General features: G+C 39.5%; 1 protein-coding gene across 1 annotated transcript; it reads right to left on the bottom strand.

Moving 5' to 3' along the window:
- Window positions 1-5,573: 5,573 nt before the first annotated feature.
- On the bottom strand, window positions 5,574-8,876 carry gas1a (growth arrest-specific 1a). The gene has a single exon (XM_074639182.1). The coding sequence runs from the start codon at window positions 8,325-8,327 to the stop codon at window positions 7,524-7,526; it is 804 nt and encodes a 267-aa protein (XP_074495283.1). The 5' UTR covers window positions 8,328-8,876; the 3' UTR covers window positions 5,574-7,523.
- Between the last annotated feature and the right edge of the window lie 13,056 nt (window positions 8,877-21,932).

Raw genomic sequence — 21,932 nt, 5'->3', positions numbered from 1 at the left:
ACTTGCTGAAATGACTGATTCTGTTGTTTTTCCTGTGAGGACAGTCCCCACTATTGATATGGCACTGATATTGATATTGATATGACACTGGGCTAGTGAGGGTTTTATTTAAGTTCCATTTTCTTTCTCATCAATCATTTCCACAATTTTACTACATTTACCAATTAGCATCTAAACTGCTGTTACTTTGTATTCCCTCACAGTGCTCCAGTGTTTTGTCATTGTTAGATATTTTGTTACCAACATTTCTATTTGACCTTTATTCCTATACCTACTATATATCATTACCTCTGTTTTCATTTCTTTTCAGTTTTTCCTGACTGCATCTGATCACTGACACAACGAGTCAGTTTCTCTGCAGAAATCATGAAAGTTTCATCTTAAGCAAAATGTTTTTTCCTGAGACATTTGATGATCGCTCCAACAAGTTGTTGATGCTGCACAGACTGCACACATGGCCCAGTAAAATCAAATTCAGTCAAACCACACAAGCTGTCTTTTGGATTTCATGGCCACAGTTTTGGAATAAAATTTGTAGCAAAAAACACCTAAAACACACATCATTTATATTCACCTTGAAACACCACGTGTGTGTTTTATAAATATAATATATTCGCCCTTCAAGCTGACTCATTTTTTCTCCATTCACTATGTACTCATTACTTTAATGAGTTAAACTACAACAGGTGAATAATGGAGCTGTGTGGTTGCTATGTGTGTTTTTGCACAGTTGGATCAGTAATTTGACAATATTCAGAGTTTAATAAGGCAGCAGGACATGGAACTAGAAGGATACAATTCTCAGCAGAGAGGGATAATTGTGCTTTTTCTAATTCACGTCTGAACAAAGACTATTCATGGAAGAGAAAAGCTCTTTAATTCTTTAAAAACATTGTATTTGCAGCTTTTTTCTTAAGCAAACCAAATAGTTTTCTATTCTTCTGCAGCTAAACTACTATGGGTTTAGGGGTTTTTGCATCGTCTTTTTGATTTTCCCAACACTACACCGGCTATATAAGCGCTGAAGTACAACTAACAAAACCAGTGTGCAACAATTTGTGACCCCCTTTGTGAGATACTCAACAGCAACATTTTAAACAGCGAATATATCAAATGGCTGCCACAAACAGTCAGGTAGCAAAGCGTTCTCCTGGTGACAGTGGGATTAGTGCCGCAGGTTTTCTCTCAGGACCCGAGGAGTCGGGCTGCAGTTTGAGTAACTGGATTACAGGCCTTTTTCTCATTTCAAAGGGTTGTGAACTCAGCAGAGGTCCTGCATGATGAAATCAAAGTGGCAGCTGAAGTAGAAGGGAGAAAAACAACAAGAGTTTCTCAAAAGTCTCCTGGAATCGGCCAAGCAGCTAATGAGAGAGATGCAAAATCAATGATCTTTGCTTCGCCGTGTCGCAGGCGTCTCCTTCGAGTGGCGTGAATTCAGAGAGATATCCCCAAAGCGAGGGCGAGGAGGAGAGCATCATCTGGAGGGCTGAAATAACTTAACACCAAAAAACATATTCCAAGTGAAAATCACAAGGAAACAACTAACACACCTCTTTTATATAACTACCTTTTAACAAATGTACGTCTAAGCTATATGGCAGGAGCTCAGAGGGGAGTCGAGGTGGAGCCCATTCCATCGAACACCCTGTGGTAACTTTAGGGGATTATTTCTAAATCCTTTCAAATGAACTTTCCATCTCAGTGCCTCCTCCTCCGTCTCAGCCATTCCAACTGTCCAACCATTTCTACATCACTTTCTGCACAGCCTCGCACGGAGCCAAGGCCAAAACAAATGCCTGTGAGAAATATGGTCAGCAGCACACATCAGGAGTAAGGAGCTCACTTCAAGGAGAAGGACGAATAATAGGAATACAGTTCAGTTTTATCAACGTGAAAAAACTGACACAAGAAGATTATTTGTGGACGCACAACTAGGGCCGTGTATTGGCAAAAATCTGGCAACACGATACGTATCATGAAACAAGGGTAATGATTTAATATATTGCGATACTGTAAGCAAGGAGAAATATTGCAATTTTTTTATTTAATTTTGAGGAAAACCATAATAGTATAAAGAACACACCTGAAAGACACCATTTTAGAATAGGTAAAGACAAAAAAATGTATACTGCATGCATAAGACTGCATGGTTTTTGCCTGTCTGTAAAGGGGGGACTCGTGGGTACCCATAAAACCCATTTTCAATCACATATCTTGAGGTCAGAGGTCAAGGGACCCCTGTGAAAATGGCCATGCCAGTTTTTCATCGCCAAAATTTAGCGTAACTTTGGAGCATTATTTAGCCTCCTTCGCGACAAGCTATAATGACATGGTTGGTACCAATGCATTCCTTATGTTTTCTAGTATCTTTCCAGTATCTTCACTCTTTACAGTCTGCTACAACCTCTGAAAGATTGAATAGCAGTCGGGCCCGACAGCAGGCCGTCAGATTTTTAAGAGGTTGATAAAAAAAATCAATTCAGCATTTTGGAGAATCAATATAGTATCGCACAACATAATATCGGGATACTCATGTGTATTGATATTTTTTTACACCCATATCCCCTATTCACAACTATAGAAATGTTTGGAAAACAGTCAAAAAACTTTAAAAAACTTTAAGTAAAACTAACTTCAAGCCTCAAGTCCTTTGAGAATATACTGACTCACCGAAGCATTTCAGAGTTTTTGTTTTGGTTGAGGATTTCTTAAAGTAAAACAAGTTCCAGCTGAATAGGCTCCATATAGGTTTTCCATTTACCTCTGCATGAAAAAACACCATCTGTGCCAAGACTTTACTGAAAACACTGCAAGGAAAAGTAGGGCTAAGGTCAAATATTCCATGTTGTCAGATATCCCTAAGCGTAAGCGAAGTCGTATAATCATATGGCAACTAAACTTATTCAACTCACATTGTTGAATAACTGCAGAGGAAGGAAGGGGAAAGAAAATAAGAGTAATTTTGTGGGTTATTTTAGATCTCAGCCTACACAGAGCAGTCAGTGGCTGGGAGAGCTGCACCTTTGTAAACACTGTGCTGTGATATGCATGGGGTGAAGGGGTGAAGTGATCTGCATGGGGTGAAGTGTGAGCCGTTTTGTTCGGGAGGCCAAAGAAACAGAGCTGGCAAGTGAACTGAGCTCACTCAAGCAAAGTTGATGGCGGAGATACCTTACACACGCTCAAAGAGCTGGAACACAAACAGCCACAGTTTGTAAATTAAACCCAGAACCAGCCCGCAACACACACACACACACACACACACACACACACACACACGTGCATGTGAAGGAAGAGAGGAGGTTGAGAATCAGCTGTGGTAACTTTCCCATTTCTGCGGCACTTTTTATGGCTGCTTCATTTAATTAATTTAAATAAAATCATACTGTAATAAAAGAAAAAATGTCCTTTATCCTTTTAAGTCTAACACTTTCCTTGTGAGCACTACACCAACAAATGTATTCAAGCCCTCATTGTGCACCATTTCCATTTTATAACAAGCAGGCCAGTTTTGTGAGATTTTTTGCACCTCATTCATCCTTTCACACACCGTGCATTATTATGGCCTAATCAACGCACGCTGCGCTTTTTCTAAGTGCTGAAACTCCCTGAACAAATGCGAGAGGCAAAAGAAAGACGAGAGGAGGAGGAGGAGGAGGGGAGGACGACCGGCTGGGCTGCAGAGCTATTCTCCTGCTGGAAAGCTTCATGCACGGCGGACCGCATACCGACACAGCAAGAAACTGACAAGGTATTTTATTTAGGAGCCACGCTTATGAAGAGGATTTGGGGCTCTGTTATTGCATGCTCTGTTATTTACTTGATACTGTGATGTTAAAGATGTATAAAATAAAAAAAATGGAAATAATGTTTTGAACTTTTGTTATTTCTTGAAGCAAAAAAAGTATAAGGTGGAAAATATCATTTAAGAAAAAGCACAGGGGATGTTATTCAAGATAAAACATCCCTCTCTGGGCCTGTCATGTGTTCTCTTCTTCTTTTCTCGCGGCTGAGGGCTGAGACCCAAGCGGCAGCAGATCGTTCCCACATGCTTCCCCGCCGCTCGGCTCTCCAGAGGTGTCAAGCCAGCCTGAAAGAATGAAGTGCCTCCCTATTGTGCTACCCAACTATTATGTGCTTAACATTTCCATAACAAAGATGCCACTCGACTTCTCCTCCATCCATTCAGCTGGAGGGCCCTTGTCCCCCCTTCTAATGAAACATTTTGCAGCAAATCATTGATTTAAAGCCCCAGAAGCCGACCAAAGAGAGAGGTTGCATGATCTACAATATCTCATGAGAATAATATTAATAACAATTCTCCTAAAAAGTAATAATACACACACACACTCACATCACATAGCTGCATTAATGATGATTTAAATAAATAAATGCATATTGCACTTGTAATTCCAGCCAATTAAGGCAATTATCTATAATCTAATTAAACAACAAAGAGCGCCCACTGATCTGAAATCTGTCATCGCCTCCACATTGATTGACAGATCTGTAAAAAAGTTAAATATTAATATTTTTTACTCATTCTAAGTTGGGAAACAATAAAAATCCTGATTTCCCATCTTTCTAAAAGTCTTGAAATAAATTTTAATATTTGTATATGATTAAAAAATAAATTACAGATTGAGCCTTTAACAGCCAGTGACTGTAAACTGTGATACCTGAGTGCAGAGGGTGTTGGTGGGGGAGGAAGGGCGAGGAAGAGGGGGGGGGGGGGGGGGGGGGGGGGGTTTGTTGATTTATGGTGCCAGTTGCTTTTGACAACAGCCAGCTAAATCAAGACATAGCAGGTCATTAGGCTATCAGTCAACAGAGGAAGCTGGCCTGCATTTTAAATGAGCCCTTATTTACTGTTATGTACTAGTTACAGAAACAAGAGTGTAAAAGTTAATACATTTCTCACTCACACACTGTTGCATATTAAAAAATGTTCCTTTAAATGAATACATTTGATATTTTATCTTCACAAGCATCGGATAAATACACTATATTATTTAATATTTACTGAGCAAACCCCTTTATCAATACTTTAAAAGCAAACTAAGGAGCCTAGCCAACATATAGCATTTTAATCACTCACTTATGGATCAAAATACGTTGCTTTTACTCTTAAAACTGACTTATTTCATGCACATCTGACCAAAGTTTAATGGGATTTTAAGAACTAAAAACAAATGTGTGTAAAATAAAGATTCATACACTTGTCAGATTAACAGTATGCATTAAAGCAAGTTACTCCAAACTTATGTAACTTAAAGGGGCGAAAGAGTCATGTGAGAGCATTTTAAAGAGAGCATGAACTAATGTGGTTCTGTCAATATAACTAATGTTTGCTCATAATGCCATGCAGTGTTTTGGCTGGTGAGACTGCAACATATACCAGAGTAGCTTTGCTCAGACTGTTTACAAAAACCTAAATTGACTGAGAAACAAAAATGTGTTTTAAAGGTTTTCTCACTCTATTAAAAACATTTTACTTTCCGTCTGAATTAATTCACAACACTAAAAAGGAGGTCGTGTGTCAAACTCAACAAATAAGTCACAGTCCAGAATGATATCTTCAAGTTTCCTTTATGCCTTCTATAAAAGTATATCATTAAGGCAATCATACAGTGGATTTAGACATTTCTTTCTCTAGGCTATACACAGTGAATAAATCAGCTCGTAGCCTAAAACATAAAGGATTCTCTGAAAAAAAAAAAAATCTATATAGGCTATACACATATATACAATGCACATTATCTTTGAAGAGAATACAGTCAAGATAACTTCCCTTTAAAGCTGGAATATTCAGTCTTTTTATTCACATGATGGACATTTGGATGTAACTATAGGTGGCATGTAATAAATTACTGTTTCACTTTAACTCCTAATAATCTATTTACAGTTTCATACAGTTCCAGCATTAAATACGTGTAAATCAGATCGGCCTGGTGCCAAATGGCATCAGTGTCATATATAAAAATAGTTAATATCTTTAAAAAAAAAAAAAAAAAAAAGATTGGCAGTGCACAGCATGTACTGATTTAAACCAAAACAAGCCTCTATTGTGACAACTTTACAATCAGAGTCTGTGACTGAGGGGAAAGTAGACAATCTAATTTAGCTTATCACACATAAGCAAAGCATCTGGAGAGCTGTGGAGTGGTGTGGTTTGATAAGAGAGCCTGCCTGGAGCTCAGGCAAGTTTAGGAAACATCGTTCTGGTGTCATTTGCATAGAAAATATCCTGATTTGATATCCTTCAGCGTCTAAAAACACAGGCCAAAAAAAACCTTTCCTCTAGTCTGTGGGGCTTTAACCTTTCACAATAGTAACAGGTCAAAGAGTGACAAAAGTTTAGATTGCTTTTTTATCCGGACAAAAGTCGGGGGCAGATTATGAACCAATACATCTACCTACCTATACATCTCTGTAAATGTTTAAACATCTGACAGGTAGGTTACAGATAAGTGACCAGCAGCTGGAGTCAGCTGGATGATGGAAGTATATTTTTTAATCCTGCAGCTCTTTCAGTTTAGAGTTCCTCCGCAGGACTCTGACACAAAGTGAAGTTTCTAAACTCACAGGAGAGACAATGGTTTGATTTTCAATCTGAAACACTGTGGATGTCCTAAATCGTTGAAGCCCTTTTCCGTTTATAGACTGAAGTTATGCTGATTGTTTGAAATGGTTTCTGTGAGCCGAGTGGACGCACAACTGAGAAAAGGACCTGGAATTTATCTTTGTTTTTGTTCAGGGATTATTAGAAAGGCCTGGACTGTAATAGGACTATGATAATGCAAAGTTAATAATTTGTTTTGTATGAATGTTCCTACTGTTTATTATGCACCTAATAGGAACATTCATACAAAACAAATTATGAACTTTGCATTATCATAGTCCTATTACAGTCCAGGCCTTTCTAACAGGGATTATATGAAGGGCAATAGAGCCAAAATGGATAGAAAATATCCTGATTTGATATCCTTCAGCGTCTAAAAACTCTGAATTCAAACAAGGCCTGCAGCAAAAAACACACTTTCCTTTAAGTCTGTGGGGCTCTAACCGTTCACAATAGTAGCAGAGCAAAGAGTGACAAAAGTTTAGATTGCTTTTGCTTTTTATCCGCACAAAAATCGGGGGCAGATTATGAACCTATACATCTACCTACCTATACATCTCTGTAAATGTTTAAACATCTGACAGGTAGGTTACAGACTCTAATCTTTCACAATAGTAGCAGGTCATAAGAGTGACAAAAGTTTAGATTGCTTTTTTGCTTTTTATCCGGACAAAAGTCGGGGGCAGATTATGATACCTGGGGATTATATGAGGGGCAATAGAGCCAAAATGGATAGAAAATATCCTGATTTGACATCCTTCAGCGTCTAAAAACTCTTAATTCAAACAAGGCCTGCACCAAAAAACACACTTTCCTTTAAATCTGTGGGGCTCTAACTTTTTCACAATCGTAGCAGGTCAAAGAGTGACAAAAATTTAGATTGCTTTTGCAGATTATGGGATTATATGAGGGGCAATAGAGCCAAAATGGATGCCAGCAGGGTGAATACACAGTGGGCTGCTGGAAGAGAGGCTGAGCTCTCCGGCTCCACTAGATAGTCCGCATCCGGTAGTCCGTCGTCGTCGTCATCTGAGTACTGACTGTAGTCGGATCCGCTGCCTTCTTCTCTCACTGGAGAGTCAAAGCAAAGCGCCTTCATGCTGCTCTTCACAAACTCACAGATGGGCCGATCCGTGCCATCACACATGCATGTGTCCAGCTGCTGACCTTTAGGTATTTTACGCATATTGGCGATCACATTCCTGCATGCATTCGTGCAGATCGCCCCGCTGAAGAGTTTCCCGCAGTGCTTCAGATAGTCGTGCATCGCGGAGCTGCACTGCCCGTCTCTCTCGCACTGGCGCCGGGCTTCCGTGCAGCCGGTGCTGGTAGTCCTGGGCAGGCACGGCTCTATTGCACGCTTGGTGCTCGTACACAGCGGGTCGTGCGCGCAGCTGCAGTCCTCCAGAGCCGGGCCGTTTTTGGTCAAGTTGAGCTGCACGAGAGAGGAGATGCAGTGGCTCGGGCACTTCCTCCTCTCGCCCTTCAGCACGGGCCCACAGGCGCGCGAGTAGTGTTCGTATGCGTAATTGCACTCCGGCTCGGCTTGGCAGTTCATGATGGCTTGCCAGCATATCAGTCTGCGGTTATGGGACGAGGAAGAGGCCACGGAGAAGTAGCCGAAAAACAAAAAAAGCGCACAACCGAGAGGCCAAACGAGTCTGCAGGAGACGCTCCTCCGTGCCAGTGCGCCAGAGCGTGCCATTGTTCTCTGCGAGAGAAAACTGCACAACTCACAGCAGCAGTGTCATATGGGAAACTTCTACACTATACTTCCATGGATAGTGTCAACAGGCTGGCACTGCGTAATGTGTAATCCCAGCTCCATAAATCTGATCCATATGAGCCGGATTCTTCAGATAAAGTCCTGTTATCCATGCATGATTTCGGGGGAAAACTAAAAACAGAAACTCACAGGAGAAAAAAAAGACCAAAAAAAAGTTTTCCACAAGTTTTTGGAGAGTTTCTGCTCATTCCATTGCAGGGAATCTGAGATCATGAGCAACAAACTGCCTCCAGCTCAGCTCAGCTCTCTGGTGTCCTCCTCTCTCTCTCTCTCTTTCTCTCTCTCTTCTAGCGGATCTCTCAAGCAAAAAGTCCCGAGAGCCCTTTTGGAGGACTCCGCCGGATCATCTAGAAGTCCTGAGTGCAAACAAACAGTGCATGAGGAAGAAAAACAACAACCCTTGTGGGTCGCTAAAGTGGTCCTCTACTCTCTCTCTCTCTCTCCTTTGAGCATTTGTCTTTCTGTCCCTCAGCCCCCTTCTCTCTCTACATATTAGAGAGGTGCTTCTCATTGGTTGGCCACTTGTTGTGGGTTTCCTACGTAGTGATGATGGGCGGGAGTTCAGGGTGGGAGGAAGATGATGGTCTTCTTGAGTAATACAAGGTGAGGTGGGATGAATGTGTTGGGGAGTAGATTCAGTGGAAAGAGCATGCAGTCCTCCTTTATTATCTGGGGAACTGATTCTGTAAACTTTTTTAGGCACAGAGAATTTTATCAAATCATATCAAACCCCCAAAATAAAAGGTTTTCACTAGAATATTGTTGATATTTGTCTATACGGTCTGCAGGATGGATAATAATGCACTATACCCATTTTTAACAGTCTCTTCTGCACTATATTCACTTTTTTAATAGTCGTGTATCACAGCTGTTGCCCTGCACTATATTCAGTTTTAACAGTTTTCTTCTTCATCTCCTTGTATTTTTATATCTGGTATATTTTTTTGTACTTTGTACAACTAACTTTTTTACTGCCTTTTTACTAACATGTTTTGCACTGTTGTTTTTGATTCTGTTGGGTTGGACACCAAAATCTGATGTTTACTGTTGATGTTTGATACAGTTTAAAAGTATTTCTGCTGTCAAACACTACAGGAAATATCTTGTGACATCATGCTAATAATTATTCATGGGTATAAGAAAAATATGTCACCGAACAACTAAATGAGCTCAGAGAATCAATGTGCGTTGCAAATAGCAATTTTACAGTGTTATAATAGCTTTAGTGTATATAATTTATATACTTTAATTTAAATAAATCGCTCCTCTGTTGGTTGTGATTCACACTAGTCCTCGACCAAAGAAATTCTTAGTCGACTAACACCCAAACCATTTTGTCGACTAATTTATTGGTTGATTTAATCGACAGATCTGTAAAACAGAGTTTCTCCCAAAGAATAACACAAAAGCACCACTTTAAATCTTGCGTTTACCAGAGATGTGCTCACAAGTTTGTTAGAAATTAGTCATTCAGCATGAAAAATGCATAAAAAATGACTAATCGACTAAAGAAATCTTAGTAAACCAAGACCAAAACGACCGATTAGTCGACTAATCATCTAAGAGGGGTCAGCCCTAATTTACACCTCCGTTTCTACTCGTGTTTTCAACAGTTTTCATTTTCACTATAGAATAATCTGACTGCTAAATGGAAAAATAAGAAGTGATATTATATAGATTGTATTCAGGAGGTGTTTCTGGGGTTAAAATTCTTCTGTTCACTACACATAAGTATAGAATAAAGCAGTTTGGGGTCAAAAAACATTCAGCAGGTCCGTAAATTTGTGTCTTGCAGAATCACACCAGAAACAGTCTGGTTTTGGGAGAGAATTTTTGTTTAAAGGTATTGGATGAAGTGACCTCAACCACCAGCAGGGCTGCAACTAACACTTAGTTTCATTATTGATTAGTCTATAAAACCAGCTATACCAGCAAATCTTCATATTTAAGGAGCTGAAACCGGTGATTTTTTTGTTTGTTTAAATCCTTAAAAAATGTCTAACAATTATCAGAATTATTCAGGCTAATTCTGTCAATCTACAATTTATCGACTAATCGTTTCAGCATCTTTCTCATGTAAATGTCCATATTCGTGGAGATAAGTTGAGCCAAAGGTTCGCAGACATTTGCCAATTCTACACTGAGCTGTCAACATTAATCTGCCACTAAAAAAAACATACTGTAAATACAAGAGTATGAAAACAAAATCACGGACCAGGTTGCTATAGAGGAAAGTACACATATTAAGAGCTGCAGTTCTTCTTAAAGCAGCCCTGAATGATATTTTTTTCTCTGACCATGAAAAAGGTCAACAAAAATCTGAAACTCTTGTTTGTTTTAGAAAAAGCTTTGACTTTCCAGCTTCTTTCCAGGAGCTTAGATAGTCGCCTTAAGATATCTGCCTGGACCTCATCATCAAAATGACACATAAGTGTGTGTGTGAGTGTGCGTGTGTGGGTGTGAGTAAAATGATAGCCCACATGTTGACACATGAGCAAGAGGAGGCAGTTTAGTTCTTGAGGCTTGATGTGGATGAGGGAGTCAGGGAAAGAGAGCAGCGAGGGCACAAAGGCTGTTTGTGTTTCAAACAGCATTCTGATCTCAGGAATGTACCTTTAGGCCACAGCCGTGAGCTTCCCGCTGCAAACAATGCACTCAATGTCAGTTACGGCTGGCTAGCGTAGACGCTGCTGGCGCTACTCCAAGGTCCCAACTCGTCGAAAATGATGGATACAGGGAACTCAATACCTCAGGAGTCCCACTCCTGCCTTCCCCTCCAACACAAAGAATGGAAACACTGTGCGCTCCGACAAAAGATTCCCAAACACCAACGTCTTCATTGTTTCAAGTGCTTTTAGCACAACTGTAATATGAAACAGAGGCAACGCCATTCAAGCGAGGTATCCAGTCATTCATCTTTTTATATTAGTGCAAATAAAGCAGCAATTTAGCCTTTCAGAGTCCATAATAATTTGCATATTTTGAAAGCGGATTAAGTCAAGACTTCTAGGAGAAAAATCCTCTTTAAAAACTCATCAACCACATTAAAAAATCTTTAATCCTAAAACACTTGCAGACAGAAAAAAAAAAGCTGATAGAATCATCCAACACTTTTGTCTTTGCCAACAGCTGTACGCTTAAACCAGATGTGCTGCACTGAGAGCCGAGTGTCGTTACTTTGAGGGCTCAATTAAACCAGAGTTCTTGCCGCAACAGTCCAATTAAGGGACAAATATAATGGTATTAAAACCATCCCCTGCTGATGTTCAGAGCAACGAGAGCGAGCGACGTTCGGCGGTGTTTTAACATCAAACCAGGAAATGAAGTTAAGTTGACTGAAATAAAAACATCATTATATTTTATAGAGGACCCAAGTTAGCATTGCTTACAAGTATGTTAAATATGTGCTTTTTTTTTTTTCATCTTTAGTTTATTTTTACATGTTTCACAGTTTCATATTTGCATGAAACTAATTTCAACAGACTAGTTTTATAATGTGTTTGTAAAACTGTGTGAAAATCTTAATAGTGAAAGCACCATAAAAAAGGTTGTATAGGTCTGTAAGAACCAAAAAATCCTCCACACTGTCTATCACTTTTTTATTCTCCTGTCTGAGGACTGTTTTAATCATAAACAGGTATGATAAAAGTTTATGAACCAACACCCTTGTCCATAATACTTCCTGGAGTGCAAAAACTTAGTTGAGATTGTTACTTAAAATATAATTTTTCTACTTATTATGGCTTCTACTTGTGCTAATGGTTTCTCTTAAACTACATTAATGGCATTTCTGATGTCCTATTTTATACATTATGAGATTCTTGTTGCACATTTTTTACATTTCTAGCCCACTAATGGTCACAGGATCGCTGTTGTTGAAGTGTAAAGAAAGGTTGTGTTGTATCTGAGTGAAGCTGAATTCCAGCAGAGCGGGTCAGTCAGCGGCAGTGGGCCTGCACCGAGCCGTCTGAAAAAGGAAATATCAGGATACAGGAAATGAGTTGGCAGGAACTATCCATTCAAATTGCTTCCTCTTTGGGATTTCAGAGAAGCGATAATGGCAAGTGATAAGTTATTTGGAACGGAACCAAACAAGATTAAGGATTCATTTCCTTCCTCGTGTCGGCCTATTAATTTGCCTCCCGTTTCATCCGTCCTCTTCTGAGGATTTGTGTTGATTTCTTCGGTTTGGAACTGCACAGTGACGCACGAGTGATTACAACCGTACAAGTTGGCAGATAATGGCAGAAAGCCAAAAATAAAACCACCTATTTTTACCATTTCTAGACAGCTTTGGCTGCAAGAGTCAGGAATCCCTGGAAATTGCTTTGCTCGGAAGGGAAAATCCCCTGCAGCAATAAACAACAACAACAACACCCCCCTTTCACAACGATGAAAAACATTAATACAATGCAGTTTTCAGGGAATAAACACATTTGACTTTTCTAAAAATCAAATCAGATTAGGGGATTTAAACTTCCTTTCCTGTTGTGCTATATTGAGTGGGTGGATCCCATCTTCAAAATCCTGCTAAATGGTTAAAATGTTAAATGAAGTGTTATGGGGGGGGGGGGTGTTCCTTTAATCAGTGAGATTAAAGTCATCCATCATGTCAAACAAGCACCGATCCTGCTGACCCTTTTAGCACAGTCCACTGCACTATAATTTCTACAAGATTCAACATGATCTGATCTGCACATTAAGGTCTGCCATAGAAAGAGGAAATAAACTCTGACAAAATAGTTATCACAAGTTTGGCCATTTTGATGGGGTGCAGCAGCAGTTACAGTTTATATACAGTAAATCAGTAATTTGTAAAATAAGAATCAGTGACTCCGATCCATAGAATCAATAATTGAGTAAATGTATGGATCAATATAACAATTTATGAACTTAAATTGGGGTTTTTAGTGTGTATGAGACAAACATTGTTTAAAAAGGAAAAAATCAGCCCCGTCTCCTACAAAATTACATTCCCATACAACTAAACTGTATCGTCAATTATGTTTTGAGGGAAACGTATTTTCTCCCAGATTACGGTCACAGTTTTAAACATGTGGTTAACCATGTAAACTGAAACAAAAAACACCACAAAACGACTTCATTAGGCTTATTAAAAAAGAAAAAAAAAAAAGCCATCATGGTTTGGCTTAAAATGACTGTTTGTTATGTTATTAAGTTACGATCGTAAATTCAAATAAGTGAATATTGACTTTCAGTTTTAGACGGGACACAAACAGCGGTCTCCCTGGGTGAAAGCCCTGTGTTTGTTTGACCCTTCCATCAACCCTGCTCTTCTCCCTGCGCGGACTTCCTTGGACTATCGTTACAAACATATTTGTGATACGTCAAAAACAAATGTAATCCGTGACAAAATCCCTTGAAACGTAATTCACAATGCAGTTTCGTCGTATGGGAACGTCAATTTTCAGGAGACAGGGCTGAGAAAAGCCAGGTGTCACCATTACAAAATACAACAATATCTTTAAAATAAATAGTTTGTGGTGGCCTGCGGGCTAAGGTGCACCGTCTGCAACACCCTCGGTTTGCGTCTGGCCTCAGACCTTTATTGCATGTCCTTCCTCGTCTCTTTCTCTCCTCTCATTTCCTGTCTTCTTTCTACTGTCAGCATCAAATAAAGTCATATAATGCCTGCCAGAAAAATTATATTAAAACATGTTTGTGTTATTTCAAACCCTTCATTGTGATACTGTAGACGCCAGTCAAACAGACAGAAAGTGGAGTTAATAGATTTTGCAAACCGTCCACAGCACCAAACTACAAACCAAGCAGCAGGCTGGATGTTGGTTATCACGATCACAGAGGTCAACAATGGCTTATACACCGATAAGAGGTAAAGACGTTTAATCGAGGCATCCAGAGACTTCCTCTTCCCGCTAGGCTCCTAAGTAGAACCTGCAAACAGTCTCGGGGGGATTGTCATCATTTGAGCCCCTAAATCAGGCAGACCTGGACATCCTGATCATGAAAACAGCACTCATCTTGGCCCTCGTGTCCTCTAATAGTAAACAGTGAAGTCCATTAGTGGTGGAGAATGTGCTTTTAGAACTGTAATTACATCCAGGTAACTTTTACAGTATTTACCCCAACAGACCTCTATGAATCTCTACACGGCCTCCGCACACCACATATCACACAAGCAGCTGTTGCAACACATGCTGCTCCGCCGTCAGCCTGCATGAGCGGCTGTTTATACAGGCCCGAAGGCCTTTCATATCACTGCAGACAAACACCAGCACATATGGACCGACCAATAAAGAGCCTAACCTCCGACACAGACACATGACCTTAATCTCACAAACATGGAACACAGCAAGAAAGAATTTAACAATATAAAAACACAACAAAGCAAAAGGTACACATAATCACTTTGACCACACGTGCAAAACATTCCTGATCTGCTGTTGATGAAAGGATCAGCTTCGTTAGAGAGAGTCATAGAGACTTGTGACGGTCTGCAAATACTGCATGCTTTATAAATACAAACTAGTCAGAATGGAAAGTTTGTTTTTAGCTATTTTGTGAGACTGTTTATGAGAAAATAATGTGATTGAATAGTTTTGCGACTCGCTAATGGTATTATGATGGTAGGGCTAGGTATCGTTTGAATTCTTTCAATATTGCTGCCAATGCAGCACCTGAATTTCAGCACTAATACCAAAAAGATACCTTGTTAAATAATACCTTAATTTGAGGAATATTAACATGTTTTGTTTACAAACCATTTTTCCCATAAATATTCATTACACACCTCAATGCATCAGCATTTAAAGTAATAATCTCAAAGATTTTCATTTAAATAAATATCTGTAAAGTCACTATCTATCGCCAAATGAGGTAAAATAATAGTGATTGACCCTATGGTCCACTGGTGAAAGTTAGCGACGTGTTTTCAATCACCCAGCAGTGGTTGGTCCACCACAGAGGATGGGCGGAGGTAACGCAACAGACTCACTCTTCAGCACACTTGTGTGTGAAGCACTGTTTTTGTTCTTGGCAGTTCTTCAAACTTGATGGTATCGATACATTTCGGTCTGTACTCGAGAAACATTGGAGTTAAAAATCCAACCAGATATGATGGTAAAGCATACATTCACTGTGTTATATTAATCTATGTTTGTATGTATTTATGACAACCTTAGTATCCCACAAAGTGTGTTCATACTCAACGTCTCTGCAGGTCAAGACACACTACTTGCAGCAGAAGTGGTGTGTCCTATATGTAGCAAGGCAGAAAGTATGGGTGTGGAGGTTGGAGTAGTGGGTGGGCATGTAGCACATTAGACTTCATGCAGGAGACCAGAGTTTGCATCCCATCACAGACTAACCCTAACCATACATTGACCATAGTTTGTTTGCCATAAACACAATCATTTCCAAACCTTACCCATCTTGTAGTTGCCCGATATTGTAGAAAGTAAAAAATGTAACCACCTTGGCATTGGATTTGAGAAATCGTTACCATTGAATATAACCTGGGGTTTAGCAGAATTGTCCAATATCAATAATCTTGTCTGGCAATACGGCTGTGTTATGTTCTTTTTGTGTTTTATATTTAGGATAGTAGTTTGGAAAGAAAAAAAGAAATACACTTCACTGAACTCCTCCGTGCATCTCTGACATTTATGCTACCCAGTCCTCAAGTACACAGTTGATAGGATATGTAAACAACAGAACACTCAGCAGAATACCATCTTGCATGGCTTTCAAACTTGCATCCCAGAACCCCCCTGCAGTATTTTGGCAGACCTCCAAACCTCGAGTACCAATTTAAGAGATTAGACCCAGAAAAAGCACACAAGACCAAGACAAATGGCCCCCACCAGATCTCCCCCAGCCAACCTCTGGCATCATAGCCTGCTATAGAGACGTCAAGTAGTGCGGGAGGGAATGTGAAACCCTAGCATGTTACCCCATTTGGCACGTTCCTGAGGCTGCGACGCCGTTATGAGGCCACTTCATAGGAGTGTAAACTGTGTATTTAAAAAGCCGTCATTGTGGGACTAACATTGGCCCTGGTGTAGGTTGTTAGAATAACTGAATGACACAATGGTTTCTTTTCTAAATAAACAGATGTGGGTAGGCTATTAAAACCTCCATTTTTTTCTCTTCCTCTTCGTCTCCTCCTCCCCCTCCTAAATCCCATCTGTAAGTGGCCTCACACACATATATACACACTCTCTCTCTCTCTCTCTCTTTCACTCACTCTCACTGCTTCACTCTCTCTCTTCCTCCCTCCGTCCACATGTCTAAGAAAGGCAAAGGGCCGGTTTCCTCCTGCAGCTGTTCAGCACAGACGGGCCTCTATTCCAGCCTCCACAGTCAAGTGATATCGGTCGTCTGCCCAGGCTGATTAATTGCGTGTCATTCTTAACTCCTCCAAGACCACTGCCCCTCTGTTACCCCCCCAAAAGCACCCCCACTCCTCCTCCTCCTCCTCCTCCCACGCTGCACATGGAGGAAATGAACTCACCACAATCCTGCTGGCACTGGACTCCTATCAAATCTAATTCTCAATGAAAGATTACTGTGGGATTTCAAAAAGACTGAGGCCGCTCCAAATAATAATAATAATTCATAAGTTCTGTGGATAGCTAATGAAAAGCAGCTTACCACACAATTAGAGTAATAATGTGATATATTTTTCACTTCACTCCGTGCACTGAAGCTTAAATATATTCTACAATTGTTGATTTAAAAGGTAGGTTAAAAAGAAAAAGAAATGTGCTTCATATTATTGGAAGAAACAATTGTGGTTTGTAATAAACAAATAAACATAATAGTTACCAAAAAAAAACACAAGGAATGACTTGAAAAAACACCAACATCTAGACAACTAGAAAATGCATTTTCAGCTGTAAATGCGTGGGAATGCTGAAATTAACTGCGAAGTATTGCTGAAAATACGGAACTGAATTGTAAAACTGGCAGAGTTGAAAGCTGAACTGCATGACCCAAAAAATGTAAGAGCTGAAATACATTGCTAGAAAAGCAGGAAGCTAAACTGTAATACTGTCAAAGGTAGAAGATGAAATTAATTAACTCCTTAGACAGAAAGTGTTTTTTGGGTGGAATGAACCTTTAAAACTATAAGTCGTTAGAAAGTATTGAATAGTGATAAAAAGTATAAATATTATAGTATAAATATTAGAAATAAGAAAAGTCATAGCACTAATGTCCTTAAAGAGCTGAATATATTGATATTTGAATGGTTTCTGTAGCTGAACGTATGCAGTTAAAGTCCAAAAAACTACAAACCTGTGGATACTGAATGTTATTGAGAAAAGGTATCCAACAAGATCCACTGCTACAAAGCTTTCAACTATAAGAAATATCCAATTCTGTAGTGGTTTATGGCCCATTGAAAACTGTTGTGGGGCCCTTTTTACTAAGTCAAAGAAACTTCAAACTGGTTCCTTCAATGCAAAAAGACAAAAATTTTCTGAGGTTGTTTTATTTTGGAATTCTGGATGGAAATTTGTCTGCATAGGAAAAAACATTATTAGCTTGAGAACTGCTAAAAATACGATCAAGATAAGTAAATCTTATAAATCTTAAGCTGGAAGTGTGCTTTAAAAGTCAGAACATTTCAACCACTATTTGCCAATGTCCCCAACAATGTAGTGCATAAGTGAATTCCCAGCTGGTTCTGCAATGCTGATAAGGCAGCGCGGCTGCCTGGTGACCAAATAAAAAGCACATGTCTGACATAGCATCAGCGATGCATCAATCCTCCGTGAACTCTTGACTCTGAGGGGATTACTGTGGATAAGAATGATGTGACCAATCCACATGTTGCGTACTTTGAAGAAACACAGGCGCCATTTTGGAGTGTCAGCTTTCAGGAAACCGTTTTTCAAATACATACATTTGAAGGTTTTAGTGTTTTTACGTTGACGGTATTTACTTTTGAAGCTGGAGTCCCTTCCTTAAGGGCAGTTTTTCCTTTTTAATAAAGCATAGTATTGTTAGTGTACTGAATATTTGTAGTGTAGCATCACTTTGTTTACTTTAAATCCAACCATGTGTAGGAACAGATTAAATGTGCAATATACAAATATTTTTTTAAAACCACAACTAAACAACTCAGCCTCTTTTCTTGTGTCTATGTGCCTTACTCCCCTCCATTTGCTTAAAGCAGGCTTTTCAAGGACGATCAATACACTTTTGGTTGAATAGTTTTTGCCATAGGCTTGGTCACTGCTGAGCTGAGTTGTGGTTATCTGAAGGAAGTCCTAGCAACAACAACAACATCAGAAAGCAGTATGCTAAGCCAAACATGCGAAGACAAGACCTGCTGGGAAACCATCCTGAACACGAGGATTGCTTTTTTAACTTCAGATTCCCTGCCTTCACCTTTAGCTGCCTTTGGCTTTATGGATGCCAATCACCTTGGCCTCAGGCTAGATGATGTTTCATTGCAGACGGCACATCAAGATGACTGACAAGTGTGCAGGCTTAGCCGAGGGAAGAGGAGAGAGGGATTAAGAATACACTTCCCCGAACCAAAAGGCAAAAAGTTGATCTGAGCCAGAATTTCCAGTACCAGTTGGTGTTCACTTAGAGGCCATATTATTGATTCTGAAACAACCTGTACAGACATGACAGCTCTAAAATCTTAACTGAATCAGTCAAGCGAAGCAACAGTTTTTGGCCTGAAGACACAAGTGATGGGTTTTAATGTGCCAAACAACTGGACAGCTAAAAAATAAAATGTTTCTCCACATCATTTCTCATGGTGAACAAATATCTGAAGCATCAGGTCTCGCAAGAAGTTATCAACCACATCATAACACCAGTCCCAGCGTTAGCTAGAAGATAATTGTTTCTTGTTTGGGATTGCAGACCAAAATACTGTATATGTATATTTACTGACTTAAAACTGTGAAACTTGTAACAGATTGGCATTAATTTAAAAGGTAGTGTGTACGATTTATCGGTATCGAGTGGTGTGGTTGCAGATTGCAACCAACTGAGTACCCTTCCGCTCACTCCTCCCTTTCCAAGACTGCAGTAACGTGAGCCGCCGAGTGCAAAACCGTGGTCAGGTCAGGTAACGTAAAAATGCGAAAGGATCTCTCTAGAGCCAGTGTTTGGTTTGAGCAACATGGCAGACTCCGTGAAGATATAAGTGGCTCATTTGAAGCTAAAAAACACGATTCTTTGTTTCTGGTGATTTTACACTAATGAAAACTTAGTTATGAATATTATATTATATTTCTGCCAATAGATCCCCTGAAATGTTACACAAAGTTCCTTTAAAACATCAGGTATTGTTATCTTGACGATTGAAATGCGTTATCGAGTCATTAATTTGGTAAAACTGTTACAATTTGAGGTATTTCTGTCTGATTAGTGGTAGTCTGTCGATTTGAAAAGCAAAAAGAAAAGAACTACATCTCACTATAAGTATTTTGATGCTATTCTGATATTGTTGCTTTTTGTTTTTTAAAGAAGACATCATGTAAAATTCCTTCCACAAAATGTAATGTCCTTGGCAAACAGAGGTTTTCATATTGATGCATTTGGTCCGCTCACGTGTGTGTGCGTGTCACGGTCTGGGATTTCCATTGCCTGAAATTACCTCATTAAATCATTTCAAAATGACAAGTTTATCGTAATCGTTGTGCAATCGGAACACAAATTATCCAAGATAAGGTGCATTCAAATCCAGTAAATCACGATGACTCTGACTATTACCTGACATTTTTATGCTCTAAGGACCCACTCATAGTTTTATCTTTCTGTGGAAGAAGACAGGCTTCCCAAAATGTTTTCTCCCGAGTAAGAATCCAAACTTGTTAAACAAAAGCCGTCTTGGTGCTGATGCCACAACATACCCCGTCAGTGTCTGCTTTCAACTGATAACAGCCAGGCAATCACTCTAGTGGGGCCCCAGATGGTTTTGGACAGATTCATCACAACTAACACCCAAGGTCAGCTGCAGGTAATCCATCAGGGTGCTGGGCTAATTCAGCAGTGTCAGGTAGGAGAAAAATAAGTCTGTCCATGGAGGTTACGACTCCATTGTCACAACTTATGGCTTCTTCCAAGTGTGCAAAGTTAGAGCTGTACTGTGTGCAGGTCACGCTCTGATCTAACATGGATCAACAAAACCCCTAAGTATGTAGTGTGCACAGGAGTATACACACACACCAATTAACTCCCATGACCGTGTTGTATGATGTGGTGTTCGACTCAAATCACAGGAGCAACTGACAAAAGTACCCCAGTCAACGGCCTCATTACTCAGCACTCGGGGCAACTCCCAACAAACAAGTCACACAGCATACAATAATTACTAGGAAGAATTAGGCATCAGTCCAATCCAGAAAATGTGTGTCTCATTGCTGGAACTTCCTTACACTGATGTCAAATACAAAAGCTCCAACAAACCGTATCAAAACAACCAAAAAGTAAACCTTTTCTTAACACAGAGTCCTTTTGCAATGTCTTTGAAATGTATTCCGTAATGCTGCGTTAAAAAAATATTGTTAGCATAACATGTGGCTCATTATGCATTTTCTGCAAAAACATCTGTAGGCCAAGAAAAATAATGACTTCATATCCCATATTGGATCGCTCTGAGATTCTCATTAGACTCGTTGCCACAATGGTTTGTGTTTGTTTGGTTTATGCTGTATAAACAAATAATAAGTCAAGCTGAATTCACAGCTAATTGAACATTGATCCGCAGGAAGGGGAAGCTCAGGATAGTGATCCTTGAAGCTTAGTTGTTACAAATATTTATTGGCCAAGTCATCCAAATATCAATTATTTAGCTCCAATCACCGTTTCTCAAGCCTCCAACAGTGACGTTTCTGTGCTTTCTTACCTACACAAAGGAGGTTATGGGTTTTATTTTCCTGGGTTTGATTGTCTGTTTGTTAGTTAGCAGGGTAGCTCAAGAACTACTTCACAATTCAATTTAGTGTAAACTTATACCACAGGCCAAGGAAGTTTGGGCTCATATCTCCTGCACCATGTCATGTAGAAACAATATTTTTTCTTTGATTCAATGTAGACCAAACTGACATCAGCCATTTTGAGCATTTTTTGAAACATATTTTTCCCAATACTTTTGCAGATTCTTCTTAAATACATATTTTTTTTTTATTTTTTTCGTTTTTAATAAAAAAAAGATCGTACTGTATGCATGGACTGTATAAACCCCCATAACACAGAAATACGTCAACTCTGAGCAATCCCACTCATTCTGATAGCACTATGATACGTTTAAATTGCCATAACTCAGTGGTCTGAATTTTGCACAATTCACCCTAAAGTCTATTCATAGGTATGTATATAATTATGTTGTGATGTTAATGATCAGTAAAATCCAGGCTTGTTTGATTAAGGAGTCAATACCTTTTATGCGCAAAAAGTGAACTGCAGCCCGTGTCTGTCTGGGGGGTAAAACACACCAAGTCTTAAAAATTAAGTCAGTGAACTCTTAAATTCACCATTAAGACTATTAAAAGTTAACCAAACACCACATGAAAG

The sequence above is a fragment of the Sebastes fasciatus genome, chromosome 6 (assembly GCF_043250625.1).
Source record: "Sebastes fasciatus isolate fSebFas1 chromosome 6, fSebFas1.pri, whole genome shotgun sequence".
Classification (NCBI taxonomy): domain Eukaryota; kingdom Metazoa; phylum Chordata; class Actinopteri; order Perciformes; family Sebastidae; genus Sebastes; species Sebastes fasciatus.
The sequence above is the reverse complement of the archived record's forward strand: the minus strand, read 5'-3'. Positions and strand labels throughout refer to the sequence as shown.